This window comes from Lithobates pipiens, unplaced genomic scaffold (genome assembly GCF_037356315.1).
Source record: "Lithobates pipiens isolate NorthernLeopardFrog02 unplaced genomic scaffold, aLitPip1_a1.2 Scaffold_25, whole genome shotgun sequence".
NCBI classification, from domain to species: Eukaryota; Metazoa; Chordata; class Amphibia; order Anura; family Ranidae; genus Lithobates; species Lithobates pipiens.
The window spans coordinates 204080893-204095279 of NW_027507787.1; the positions used below are offsets into that span (position 1 = coordinate 204080893).

Sequence of the window (14387 nt, forward strand, 5' to 3'; positions counted from 1 at the left end):
TCTGTGTCTGTGGTGGGGTTCTATGAGGAGGTCTGTGAGGCAGTTGTGAGGTTATATGGGGAGCTTTCTAATACAGTAGTGCAGTTATTTTGGAGGGGGGGAGGTCTCTGTTGGTGACTGAGTTATATAGGGACATCCCTGGATCAGAGGTGGTGTTGTTGGGAGGTTTAGTGTTCTCCACCACTCATGTTCTGCTGTGTTCCTGTCTCCACCAGTGTCAAGATGAGCTGTCCACCCACATGAAGACCCACGCTGGCCATTTGACAGTGGAAGAGCTGACCGAAGCTCTGGATGAGATGTGTCTCCGCACAGACAAAACACAGATGAAGTCTTTTATCCAGCGCTCTGTCACTCTGACTGGAAGAAACCTCATCACCCTCCACAGTTCTGCCCGTATCCTGAAATCACGTTAAGAGCAGTGTAATTTTCAGGAAATCCAAATTCTAGTCCCCCTGCCTCTTCCACTAAGTCAGTGGTTCTCAACTCCTGTCCTCAGGACCCACTAACAGGCCAGATTTTAAAGTGGTTTTAAACCCATGAACAACAAAATAAAAACCTGCAAGACAAAGGCATAATGAGCTAGTATGCCACGGTGTCATCACTCCGGCGCATGCGCACAGGAGCCGCCAGTAACAGCACAGTCTAACTGAAGCAAGTATGAGGCAAGTATGTGCCATTACTTCAGTGCGCATGTGCCGATGATGTCGGCACATGCAGATACAGGGGACATATCCTAAACCGTGCAGGTTTAGGAGATATCCAGGATAGCTACATGTAAGCCTCATTATAGGCTTACCTGTAGCAAAAAGTGGTTGTAAAGGGTTTACAACCACTTTAAAGTGGGGTACCCCCTAAAAAAAAAAAAAAAGTCAGCAGCTACTGACTTTTAATAATCGGACACTTACCTGTCCCAGGGTCCAGCAATGTGGGGGAACGAAGCCCCCCCTCGTTCCCGGCTCCGCTCGCGGTGCCGTCATTCGTACTGTGGGCGCCCGGCTGTGGCTTCACAGCCGGGCACCCGCTGTGCATGCACAAGTGGCACAAGGCGCCGTGATACATTGTGCAGTCACCTGGAATACGTGACAGGTCCCAGGTGACTGTGCGGCGCGAGGGGAAGTGATGTCACCAGCCCGGGCAAGGAAGAAGGCAGACTATGAGGGACCCCCTAGCAACAGGTATTTAGAGGTGAGTAAAAAAAAAAAAAATTCCAATTATTAATTTTTTTTTTTTTTTTAAGAATTTTAAACATTTTTTTTATTTTTTGGTGGCAACACCACTTTAAGTATTACCTTGGGGAGATGCAGACTAGAATACTGCAATTACTGAGCAGCAAATGATATCACCTTTGATGTATTTCAGTTATCTTGCAAACCTGGCCTGTTAGTGGGCCCTGAGGACAGGAGTTGAGAAGCACTGCACTAAGAGAACAGTGCAGAGTCCCTCACCGCAGACAGGAGAATTGTAGATCATTGCCTAAGTAATAAGGCATGAGAGGCTTTTTCAGGACAGTTTCTAAATGGGTGAGAGGGTGGGGGTGAGGGTGGTCAAGGCATCAGTGCCTGCAGTCTCACAAGCCAATGTGTGGGGGTCTCTGTCTGTAGGTTTTTGAAGCCAATATTCAGGGTGGGAGGCAGCATTTGTAGATTTGGAGCCACTGCTGGATAGAAGTCAAGTGTTTGTGGATTTTGGAGCCAATGCTAAGAATGGGGGTCTGCATAGTCGGGAGTCAATGCATGGTGGGTGGGGGAGGGGTAGCGCCCATGAATTTTGGAGTACATTTTCAGGGTGGAAAAGGAGGAGTAGTGTCCGTGAACTGTGGAGTCAATGTATGGGTTAGGAGTCCGTGTCCATGGATTTTGGAGCAAACGTTTAGGGTGGGGGGCAGTGTCTGTTGACTTTAAAGCAAATGTACGGAAGGTGGAGGGGGCAATGGTTTATGCACTTTTGTAATATATATACTATATGATGTGCCACTCACTGCTGTAAAGTCTCTTTATCGTGGCTTCTCAGAGATTGCAGCGTACCAGCTTGAGCGCATTAGGCGGTGGAATAAGAAATCAGAAGTCAGCCAGCCAGACTCAGATCCAGGAAAAACAGGTAGGAATATTAGTTTACAGCAGCCACATGGGGACAGGGTACTTAACCACTTGCTTACTGGGCAGTTAAACCCCCTTCCTGCCCATGCCAATTTTCAGATTTCAGCGCTCTCACACTTTGAATGACAATTACGCAGTCATGCAACACTTTACCCAAATAACATTTTTATCATTTTTTTTCACACAAAAAGAGCCTTCTTTTGGTTCTTTGATCACTGTTGGGTTTTTTATTTTTGGTAAAAAAAAAAAAAACTGTTTCATAGTTTGTTGTAAAATTTTGAAAACTGTTTTTTTCTCCTTCGTCAAGTGGCAATGATAAGGTTGCACTGTTGGGCAAAGGTAGGTGGCACTGGTGGGCACAGATGAGGCAGCCGCGGCTCTCTGTGTGAGGGACTAATGACCCTCTGACAGAAGCCAGTGATCGGCTTTTTTTTTCCTCTCACGCTGACAGCTGATCACGTGGTAAGGGGCCGGGATCAGGGGGCAGTGCTCAGGCAGGTCATGCATTGGGGGGGGGGGATGTCATATGACAGCCTCCTGCCAATTATGGCCCATGCTGTAGCCATCATTCAGCTATAGCGTGGGCGGGTAAAGGCTAAGTCCCCTTTTCCAAAAAAAAAAACAGTAAATGCAACCATATTTGAAGCAAAAAATTGATAACTTTTTTTTATTTTTTGCAAATGAGCCTGCAAAGCATACATATATAAGCATATGGTCATATACCATACACTTTTATTTAATTTTACCTTCACTTATGTAGTGGAAGGGCCTGCCTGATTGCATACAAATAGCAACTGTTTAGGTTTGACCTCATAATATATGGTTTTGGTAAATCTAAAGGAAAGTTTTACAAGAAAATTGTATAATGTATGGCCAACCTTAAGCCTCATACACACGGTATGATTGTTGGTTGCCAAACTGCTGTCCTAAAGTCTTACCGTTAGTACGCTCCTTTTGACAATTGTCCACCAAAAAATGGATGACAGGCTAGTAAATTTTCAGTGGACAGAGGTTTAACGTCAGATTTTCGTATGGTCAGTACACAAATCCTTCACACAAAAAGTTGAAAGTACAAAGACGCCTGCTCGAAATCAATGCTCACCAAACACAAAATTAGCAGAAGGGGCCCAAAGGGTGGCGATCAAGAGCTGAAATTACTTGTAGTACGTCACTACGTTGTGTTTGTGGCACGACAATTGTGTAATGTTAGTATGCAAGACAAGCTCCTGGCACACGCCCTTTTGACAAAAAAAAAATCAGACACTCGGTTGGCCAACAATCGTACTGTGTGTATGAGGCGTTAAACCCAATACACAGATTTTCTGTAGATTTTTGTCTTCAAATTTACCAAAACCATATAATATGAGGTTGAAACTTAAGAGTTTAAATGTGGCCAGTGCAATCAAGCAAGCCCATGCACTACATGGTTTTGGAAAATCTGAAGACAAAAATCTACAGAAAATCTAATAGTGTGTATGGGGGGTCTTTAGAGAGCTGGCGGAAGAATCAGTGGACTACCAGAGCTTTAAGTCTATTTGCCACAGTAGTAAGCAAGACTTGTAGTTCATTAAATTTAACATCTTTGTGGATTTTCCTCATGGGTGGCAGGTGTACACTCAAACGGGGAGGGGAATATATATATATATATATATACACACACACACATATACACACATACATATATATATATATATATATATATATATATATATATACACACACACACACACACACATAGTGAATATAAAAAGTCTACACACCCCTGTTAAAATGTCAGGTTTCAGGGAGGTAAGAAAAATGAGACAAAGATAAATCAATTTAAGAAATTTTTCCACCTTTAATGTGACCTATAAACTGTACAACAAACTGAAATCTTTAAAGAGGGGAGTAAAAATAAAAAACTACAATAAATGATGGTTGCATAAGTGTGCACACCCTCTTATAAGTGGGGATGTAGCTGTGTTCAGCATTAAGAAATCACATCCAAACTCATGTTAAATAGGAGTCAGTACACACCTGCCACCATTTAAAGTGCTTCTGTTTAACCCCAAATAAAGTTCAGCTGTTCTAGTAGGTCTTTCCTGACATTTTCTTAGTCAAATCTTACAGCAAAAGTCATGGCCCACAACCAGCTTCCAAAGCATCAGAGAGATCTCATTGTTAAAATGTATCAGTCAGGAGAAGGGTACAAAATCATTTCAAATGCATTAGATATACCATGAAACACAGTGAAGACAGTCATCATCAAGGGGAGAAAGTATGGCACAACAGAGACATTACCAAGAACTGGACGTCTCTCCAAAATTGATGAAAAGATGAGAAGAAAACTGGTCAGGGAGGCTGCCAAGTGGCCTACAGCAACATTAAAACAAGCTGCAGGATTATCTGGCAAGTACTGGCTGTGTGGTACATGTGACAACAATCTCCCGTATTCTTCATATGTCTGGGCTATGGGGTAGAGTGGCAAGATGGAAGCCTTTTCTTACCAAGAAAAACATGCAAGCCCGGCCAAATTTTGCAAAAACACATCTGAAGTCTCCCAAAAGCATGTGGGAAAATTTGTTCTGGTCTGATGAAACCAAGGTTGAACTTTTTTGGCCATAATTCCAAAAGATATGTTTGGTGCAAAAACAACACTGAACATCACCAAAAGAACACCATACCTGTAGTGAAGCATGGTGGTGGCAGCATCATGCTTTGGGGCCATTTTTCTTTTAGCTGGAACAGGGGTCATAGGGTAGAGGGAATTATGACCAGTTCCAAATAACAGTCAATATTGTAACAAAACCTTCAGACTTCTACTTGAAAGCTGAACATGAAGAGGAACTTCATCTTTCACCATGACAACAACCCAAACCATACATTTAAATCAACAAAGGAATGGCTTCACCAGAAGAAGATTAAAGTTTTTGGAATGGCCCAGCCAGAGCCCAGACCTGATTGAAAATCTGTGGGGTGCTCTGAAGAGGGCTGTGCAAAGGAGATGCCCTCACAATCTGACAGATTTGGAGTGTTTTTGTAAAGAAGAGTGGGCAAATATTGGCAAGTGAAGATGTGCCATGGTGATAGACTCATACCCGAAAAGACTGAGTGCTGTAATAAAATCAAAAGGTGCTTCAACAAAGTATTAGTGTAAGGGTGTGCACACTTATGCAACCATATTATTTTAGTTTTTTTATTTTTACTTCCCTCCACTTAAAAGATTTCAGTTTGTTGTTCAATTGAGTTGTACAGTTTATAGGTCACATTAAAGGTAGAAAAGTTCTGAAATTAAATATCTTTGTCCAATTTTTTTACATCACAGAAGCCTGACATTTTAACAGGGGTGTGTAGACTTTTTATATCCACTGTATGTATTAGTTATAAAGCAACCCTTCCCATTGTTCGTGTAGGGCAGTGGTCATCAACCCCATCCTCAGGGCCCACCAACAGGCCAGGTTTGTAAGATAACTGATCTACATCACAGGTGATGTAATTTGCTGCTCAGTGATTGCAGTATTCTAGTCTGTCTCTACCCAAGGTAATACACAAAACATGGCCTGTTAGTGGGCCCTGAGGACAGGGTTGATGACCACTGATGTAGGGTACTCCACTTCCCCCTCCCCAGCAGAATTTACTCCTCTCCTTGCTCCCAGTCCACTCCAATGGGCTGCTGGAACCCAATATAATACCCAACCCCTTTCTAGGTATTGGGGAGCACATGACTCACTATCTGGGACCCTGTGATTGGCCCAGAGCTGTCATGTGAAGTTGAGTAAAGTTGGCCCATTCACAAGAAGTCACTCTAACAATCAACTTCTCATGAAGTCTTGTTGGGAAATTTTGCTTTGATCAGCACATGCAGCCAATCTGAGCCATGTATGGATAGCTTATGAATCCATTGCTTAACTCTGCTTTATTTCCTGGATTATGGAGGCATGGCAGGTGGGAGACAAGCAAAGGTGAGTACATCCTGCATGGCCAGAGGCAAGGGGTCAATAAAGCAGAATATCACAATGTACAGGTAACACTAGGATTATGACACACACACACACACACACACACACACACACACACACACACACACACACACACACACACACACACCCCCCCACCCCCTGCTGAGGTTGTCCTCCTGTGTGGTTATACCTAAATACCTCCCAGTGCCTGAAAGATGTGGCAGCACATAACATGGGAAAAGAGACAAGTTAGCATACAGATTCCCCCACTTTCAACCTAATATTTCTTGTTTTGAGGCTTGTGAGACGATCAGATGATTTCAGGGTATTTTCTTGGAGTTATGCTTTAAATGATCAGAAGACAGCAGGTTTCTTCTTGTGTAATAACAAGTCTGGACATGCAATCTGTTCTGCAGGGGCGGTCCTGCTGGAAACAAGTTCATGATTCCCTTCATGTGTATATTTCCTGTATTATTGGCCCTCATGAGCTGCTGTACATGTATCACAGGTGACACTTTACCTTCACAGGAATGACCGCCAAATTTACCGATCTCCATATCCTGTGCAATATACTCCATCTCACAAAGATCACTTAGAGGACGGAAGTCTCCGGCCAAAATTGCTGCACCAACTGTGGAGTCCTCCCAACGAGGCAGGAAGATTGTAATGAGTTTGTCAATAAGATGGATTAGAATTTAGTCTCCAAATAAATCGGTGTTTAATCCTCAATCTGGGGTCCTACATTTGGGAAGAGTAAAGTCTATTTCTCACCTGAATATCTCAGGGTGTGGATCAGTTTGCTACACCACCCATGGGTGATTTCAGAAGTCTAGTAAATGTAAAATAGACCGGAGATAGACACAGGGGAAGAAAAGAGAAAAAAAAAAAAAAACTGACAGCACCCAGAAGACCAAGAGAGGAATGTTATCAGGGGCAACAAGGATTCGAAGAGAAGGTAGAAGGACCAATGTAGAATAAAAGCTCCAGCACCCTGGATAAAAGATAAATCTGGGAGAACATTACGTATACAGTGTCATCTCCTTCACAGTCGCATTAGTATTTGCACCAGAGGAGCTCACACACTAATGTCCCACCACAGTCACTTATACATTATATATACACCACAGTGATATAGAGGATACTGAGCGAGCCACAATTTTTGCACTAGAGAAGCTTCACTTTAATATCCCCAGCATAGTCACTCTAGGATCATCATCGTCCGTGTATATAGTTTGGGGATTATCCAGTGTTCGTACTGAGATCATGGAGCCCAAGATTATTTAAAGTGGAACTTCACTTTCCAAATTAACATTGATTATTTTTAATCCATATTCTGATAGCATTAGTAAATATATAGGACAGGATAACATATTTACTTGTTTTAGGCTGGGTTCACACCATTGCCGCATGAGGCTCCCTGCAGGAGTCCGGTGCGTCCAGATTCACAGTTTTAGGTCCCATTTCAGCCTGAATTTTTGGCTGAATTCAGACCTGAAACAGACCAAGAGATGCAAAGAGCTCCTGTGCAAATTCACAGTGGAGTTACGTGAACCGGCTCCATAGAGAGCCGGTCAAAATCTCCAGTTATTGCGAATTGGATACGTGGATCCTACATCCTATTTGCAATGGTGTGAACCCAGCCTCAAACCCTTTTTTTTTTTTTCCACATTTCTTCAGTTACTTCCTGGTTTCTTGCCTAGGAAAATAATGTCATACATCCCAGGAGTCTTCAGGATGGGAGGAAAGGAGGAGGGGTTCTCAGCTAAGCACACTCTTCTGCATGCATACTTGAGCCAAGGGCAGATGGAATCCAGGAAGTAAATGCTACACAAATCATTTGCTCTTACTAAGAATAGCCACAGACAGAAATGCTAAGAGGGTGTTTTTTAAAAGGGATTCCTCAACAAAATAAAGCACAGAGACATGGATGGATGGGTATTTGCTTTCAATAATAAAAATAAAACAAATAGTGTTTGTGGTGCTCACAGGCAGTGAAGATCCACTTTAAACTCCAAACTTTCCACATTTATATAGTTCTAACATATAGAGCAGTTATGGGTATGCGAGCCAACAAGAAGCACAGCATGGGATGGGGAATGTTCTCTACTATATGGGAATTGGAATATGTGTGTGAATTTTCAGGCCTCTGGGTTGGATGATTGGACATTAAGCACAGCATGGGATAGGGAACACTTTTTATTATCAAGAAACTGGAATGTATTCGTCAATTTGGGGGCTCCTGAGGCTGCTGTGTAGAGTTTATGTGCTACATTTATACTGTATCATCTTGTTTTGATGCAGGTTTGCAGAAATAAAAAATAGACTGCGGTGAGGTTTGTATACACTTTTGTTTATTACATGAAAAGGTTACACTGTCACAAACCTGGGCACTGCAAATCGAGAATATGTTGGAAAAATCCCTATTGTAATTTAACTCGAAATTCTGCGGTGCTTTTGTGACACACAGGATACGTGATGCAATGTTTTCCACATGCAGGTCTGACACGTGTATACAATATAACCAGTGATCTGCCTCACTCTTCAGCCTTGCTGCCTCTACTCTGGATAGGACAAATCAATACAAAATCAAAAACACGGTGGAACACTTTGTAAAAAAAAAAAAAAATCTATTAAAAACAAAATGTAATATGCAATGCACATCTAAAGTCACACCACCATCTACAAAGAACAGTCCAATGCACTGGCAAAGGTGCACACTGGAGAAGGAGGGCATTCCTCTCGAAACACATCGGCAGATTATGCACACCGGCACTCTAAAGAACAGGAAACGCGTTGGCAGAGGACACACACCAGAACTGAGGAAGTGGGAATGGCCCCTTGAAACACGTCAGCAAAAGATGCACACCAGAGCCCTGAGAGGTGCTGGAAGGATAGAGACATTGGAGTTATGAAGTGGATCCCCCTGTTGGTTGTGTGAAATTTTTGTGCATTTCATAGGACATTTTTATTTATTTTTTTATTGACGTGGTCTACACAATTCTGGATGTCTGTGTTTTCTGAGTGATCAGAAGGTACAGAAATATGGATGGCTTAAGGTACATTCAGACATTAACTTTTAGATGTAAAAGTCAAGCCTTACCCTGCCCCTAGAACATCCAAATCCCTATACTGGTCCTTTTATTTAAAAAGGATTATAAAAAAAAAAGTGTATCAAAACAAGATCTATCTCAACTGTTGCAATTGGGTTCATTCTTTCCTAACACAGCTTATAAAAAAAAATTATAATAATAGTGACTTATCTGTAAATTCCTTATCTCGGAGTACAGTACATGACTTTTATTCATAGACCATGTGTTTATATGCAGGCTACCTTCAGGCAATTGGACACTGGCAAAAAAAAAAAAAAAAGTTGTTAGGGACACCCCTACTGCACTCTCCTAGAACCCTACTCACGCCGTGAGACTCCAGCTTTTATGCAAACCTTAAAGAATGACCACAGAAGGGATGATCCTGTAGTGTACCCCAAGATAAGAGTTTAAAAGCAAGTCAAAATTCCCTTATAGCTTAAAAGGACTTGTATTTATAAACCACGAACATTGGCAAGCAATAAAATGAGGGGACAACACCACAGCAGAAACGTCAAGAGGCCCACGAAAACACAAGGGTTAAAGAACCTGAAAACACTCAAGACGACAGCTTGAAGCACTTTGAGGTTGAAGCTTGCCTCACCTGAGGCCTGAACATCCACCTGGTCAAACATGTGAACAAAAAAAAAAAAAACCCAAGAGACACCAACAGAACTGCTGGAATGGGCTCAAATAAAGAAAAAGGAGGAACTCTTCTTTAGGGGTGTAGGCCCTGCAAATAGGTTGCTTGATCCACACGGCAATTGTGGCGTGGGAACCAGCATGTCCTCTAAGATGGCCTGCAGGTAACACAAAAAAAAAAAAAAAAAAAAAGACTTTTGTGAACAGAAGCCATGGCTGTTTGGAGCAGGACATTGAGGTAGATGGGAGAGAGATCAAGTTGTAGAACCTGGAGATTTTTGTCTGGCTGGAAAGACATATAGGAAGATCTAGAGCATGGATCTGCTTGTTCCATGGAGGTGAGGATGTGTAGTTAAAAAGGGACCTGGAGCATTATGTGTACCTGAGAGGGATTGGTGTCATAATAGGACATTGCTCCAGGACAAGGGAACTGCTGTCACCCTGAGAGGTGTTCTGAGATTCCTGTAAGCCATCAGCAGAACACATGCTCTTCATTTGTTTTGTCTCAGCTCCCTTGTGCCTGTGATCTCCCATTGCTTATGCGAGGGGGGATCTCTGAACGAGTACTCACAGAATGGGTAAGGAATTGGGTTTTGCATGTCTGAAATGCAGAAGCCACTATAACCCAGGCCAGGGGCAATACAAGGTGTCTGCGTTTTGCGACAGATATGGCAGGCAGAAAAGCATCTTCATGCTCAGACTAAGTCCAGATGGTATGGGAAAAAAAAAAAAGCCAAAATGTTTTAAAATATATGGCGCGAAAGCTGTGAAGTAACAAAATAAAAGGAATAATTACCCCCGATTCCTCTGCCTATGAATGCACACTGTGGAGCTCAGCACTGCCGATTGTCTATTGATCGCTTCGAACCACTCCCAAATGACCTTATCCAGCTGGACCTCCTAGGAGCCCAGGCTTTGCCATCCAAGTAGGCATACCCCAAGAGAATTCTGCAGAGTTGGAGAACCATAGAAATCTCCCAAGGCCCTGGAGGCAGAATCCAGTGGGCAAAGCAAACATTACAGATCAGCCCCACATAGTGGGGTCCAAGTGTGGTTCCTCAAGGTACAGGTTAATCCAGAACCTGCTAGAAAGCCTAGGGCAATAAACACTCAGATCTTAATAGAAGAGTCAGAAAAAAAAATGGTTAAAAAGTAAAATGTCACAAAAGGAGAAGTCCATCATCTAAGGACACTAGAAAAATATGGAGTCTGACAGTGTGGGTGAGGTTATATTAGCATGCAGTAAGGGCCATTCTGACAAAGTATCCTGCATATAAATCAGTCAATGAATAAAAGGTGTTGAGTTCTGTACTGTATAGCTGAGATGTGAACATTTACAAGTGGGTTCACTATGCTCCAGTTGAGACAAAGATTGTCTCAAGACACTTTTTTTTATTAATCCCTTAGTACACCTGAGTACAGAAGGTTCATTCAGTATTTTTAGTGAATCATGATTCTAACACACCACCATCACTGAAGATAACCTGTTTATGGATTTTCTTATCATGGACTCAAGTTTGTGACAGGTACACATTAAATTCATGAAATAAGAGACTGCTAAGGCCTGTCCTCCATACAGATGGCGTTTTCTCCAGAAGGATCATAGAAGTCATTGAAGAGTGTTTATGGATTCCCATTCTTGTGTTACAGGTGGGAAGGGAGAGAGATGGACAAAATGACACTGAATGCTGCTCTGTGTAACAATAATCAGCTAAAGCAATGACAGAGTATAAACTACAGGAAAAAAATAACTACATGGGAACCCAGCAGAGTCCCTTTCTAGTTCTCAGTTATATATACACATTTCTATGTAAATATTGCACCATCTTACACAGTGCAGTGCTGTGCACACTACATATATCCCATGTTGCTTTTGGTTTCCCATCTTTTCTTGGCCTCAAACCTAAAAATAAAGAATACAAGAATAAGAATACAAAAAGTGAAGACCATATTAGGTAAACATACAGGGTCACATCCCATCCACATACAGAAAGACACAGGGGAGGGTCACATCCCATCCACATACAGAAAGACACGGGGGAGGGTCACATTCTATCCACATACAGAAAGACACGGGGGAGGGTCACATTCTATCCACATACAGAAAGGCACGGGGGAGGGTCACATCCCATCCACATACAGAAAGACACGGGGGAGGGTCACATTCTATCCACATACAGAAAGACACGGGGGAGGGTCACATTCTATCCACATACAGAAAGACACGGGGGAGGGTCACATTCTATCCACATACAGAAAGACACGGGGGAGGGTCACATTCTATCCACATACAGAAAGACACGGGGGAGGGTCACATTCTATCCACATACAGAAAGACACGGGGGAGGGTCACATTCTATCCACATACAGAAAGACACGGGGGAGGGTCACATTCTATCCACATACAGAAAGACACGGGGGAGGGTCACATTCTATCCACATACAGAAAGACACGGGGGAGGGTCACATTCTATCCACATACAGAAAGACACGGGGGAGGGTCACATTCTATCCACATACAGAAAGACACGGGGGAGGGTCACATCCTATCCACATACAGAACGACACGGGGGAGGGTCACATTCTATCCCAGGGGTTGACAAATTTGCTTGGAATCTAGGAGCCAGCTAAAAAAGTTAGGAGCCAGGTCCGTGACGGCGATCTGGACCTGTCCCTGGCCTGACATGGAGACGAGTGAGGGGAAGATAGCGCCCCCAGCCCCCCACCTGTCTCCAAGTCATTGCCCATAGCTCTTAGAGGGACATTTTTAAATTGCATTTTAGTGTAAATATGAGATGTGAGGTCTCTCTGACCCCAGATCTCATATATAAAAGAGGACCTGTCATGCTTTTTTCTATTACAAGGGATTTTTACATTCCTTGTAATAGGAATAAAAGTGACACACATTTTTTTTTTTTTTAAAAGAACAGTGAAAAAAATTAAAATAAAAGTTAAAATAAGAAAAATTTTTTTTTAAATGCGCCCTGTCTCGCCAAGCTTGCGTGCAGAAGCGAACGCATATATGAAAGCGGTGTTCAAACCACACATGTGAGGTATTGCTGCGATCGGTAGAGTAAGAGCAATAATTCTAGCCCCAGACCTCCTCTGTAACTCAAAAACGTGCAACCTATAGAATTTTTTAAACGTCGCCTATGGAGATTTTAAAGGGTAAAAGTTTGTCGCCATTCCATGAGCGGGCGCAATTTTGAAGCGTGACATGTTGGGTATCGATTTACTCGGCGTAACATTATCTTTCACAATATAAAAAAAAAATTAGGCTAACTTTACTGTTGTCTTTTTTTTTATTAAATAAAAAATTTTTCCCCAAAAAAAGTGCGCTTGTAAGTCCGCTGTGCAAATACGGTGTGACAGACAGTATTGCAACGACCACCATTTTACTCTCTAGGGTGTTAGAATAAATAATAAAAAAATAAAATTATATATATATATATATATATATATATATATATATATATATATATATATATATATATATATATATATATAATATATATTTTTTTTTGTTTGTTTTGTTTAGGGGTTCTAAGTAAAGGGATGGAGAAAGACTGGCAGGAAATCAATTAGCATTGTTGGTTGTAATTCCAACGGCCACCACAAGAGGGCGCCAGATTCCAGAAGGAACCATAGGATCACAGAAGGCCTCAAAGCCGGGGGCTCAATTACCGGCCGCCTGCGGCGCGGCCCGACGCGATCGCGCGGGGGGGGGGGGGTCCACGGAGACGGGATACCCCCAGCTATGCTGCCCCAGGCGCAAGGTCGCTGATTCTAGTCGCCAATGCGACCTGGCGACCGGGTTTTGTCGAGCACTGTTCTATCCAAATACAGAAAGACACGGGGGAGGGTCACATTCTATCCACATACAGAAAGACACGGGGGGAGGGTCACATTCTATCCACATACAGAAAGACACGGGGGAGGGTCACATTCTATCCACATACAGAAAGACACGGGGGAGGGTCACATTCTATCCACATACAGAAAGACACAGGGGAGGGTCACATCCTATCCACATACAGAAAGACACAGGGGAGTGTCACATTCTATCCACATACAGAAAGACACAGGGGAGTGTCACATTCTATCCACATACAGAAAGACACAGGGGAGGGTCACATCCCATCCACATACAGAAAGACACGGGGGAGTGTCACATTCTATCCACATACAGAAAGGCACGGGGGAGCGTCACATTCTAGCCAGATGCCACATACAGTGACACGGGAGGGCCACACTCTATCCACATGCAGTATGTTTGTGTCCTCACCCCCAGGGCAGGTTCTTCTGCTTCTTCCTTGTTCCTTCCTGAGGCGACTCCTGCTCTTCTCTGGCTTTTTTGTACTTGTGACAAGATGCGGCTTTGGTGATCTTCACAGCCAGCTGGAAAGGGAAGTCACAAACTGAGTGAACAGAGCCGGGGACAGACAGTGGTCACAGTATATAGAACAAAATCAGATTGCAGAATAATCAAGAAAATGCTGGGCATTGAACTGACTCTGGTTTATATTTGGATATGTGTAGAAAATAAAACATCATAATCAAACTACAGGTATTTGGAGTCAAAGTTCTCCTCAATCTGATCCAGGCAGTAGATGTGCTTCTTGAAC

The 14387-nt window shown here is 42.8% G+C and overlaps 2 protein-coding genes across 3 annotated transcripts in view; one reads left to right on the forward strand and one right to left on the reverse strand.

The window, feature by feature from the left end:
• LOC143930833 (uncharacterized) overlaps positions 1-8736 on the forward strand; it is a 156025-nt gene extending 147289 nt beyond the window's left edge. Inside the window, exons 21-23 of the mRNA XM_077455452.1 lie at positions 216-393; positions 2011-2097; positions 6563-8736. Of these exons, the coding sequence (XP_077311578.1) occupies positions 216-393; positions 2011-2097; positions 6563-6630 (333 nt within the window). The 3' untranslated portion in view covers positions 6631-8736. The remainder of the gene's footprint in view (positions 1-215; positions 394-2010; positions 2098-6562) is intronic.
• FAM204A (family with sequence similarity 204 member A) overlaps positions 8364-14387 on the reverse strand; it is a 41649-nt gene continuing 35625 nt past the window's right edge. Inside the window, exons 6-8 of one of the 2 annotated variants that reach the window (XM_077455454.1) lie at positions 14048-14160; positions 11594-11665; positions 8364-8917 (exon numbers count right to left, since the gene is read on the reverse strand). In XM_077455454.1, coding sequence (XP_077311580.1) covers positions 11614-11665; positions 14048-14160 — 165 coding nt within the window. In that variant the 3' untranslated portion in view covers positions 8364-8917; positions 11594-11613. Of the gene's footprint in view, positions 11666-14047; positions 14161-14387 lie in introns of both variants that reach the window. The other variant, XM_077455453.1, reaches the window with a different exon arrangement.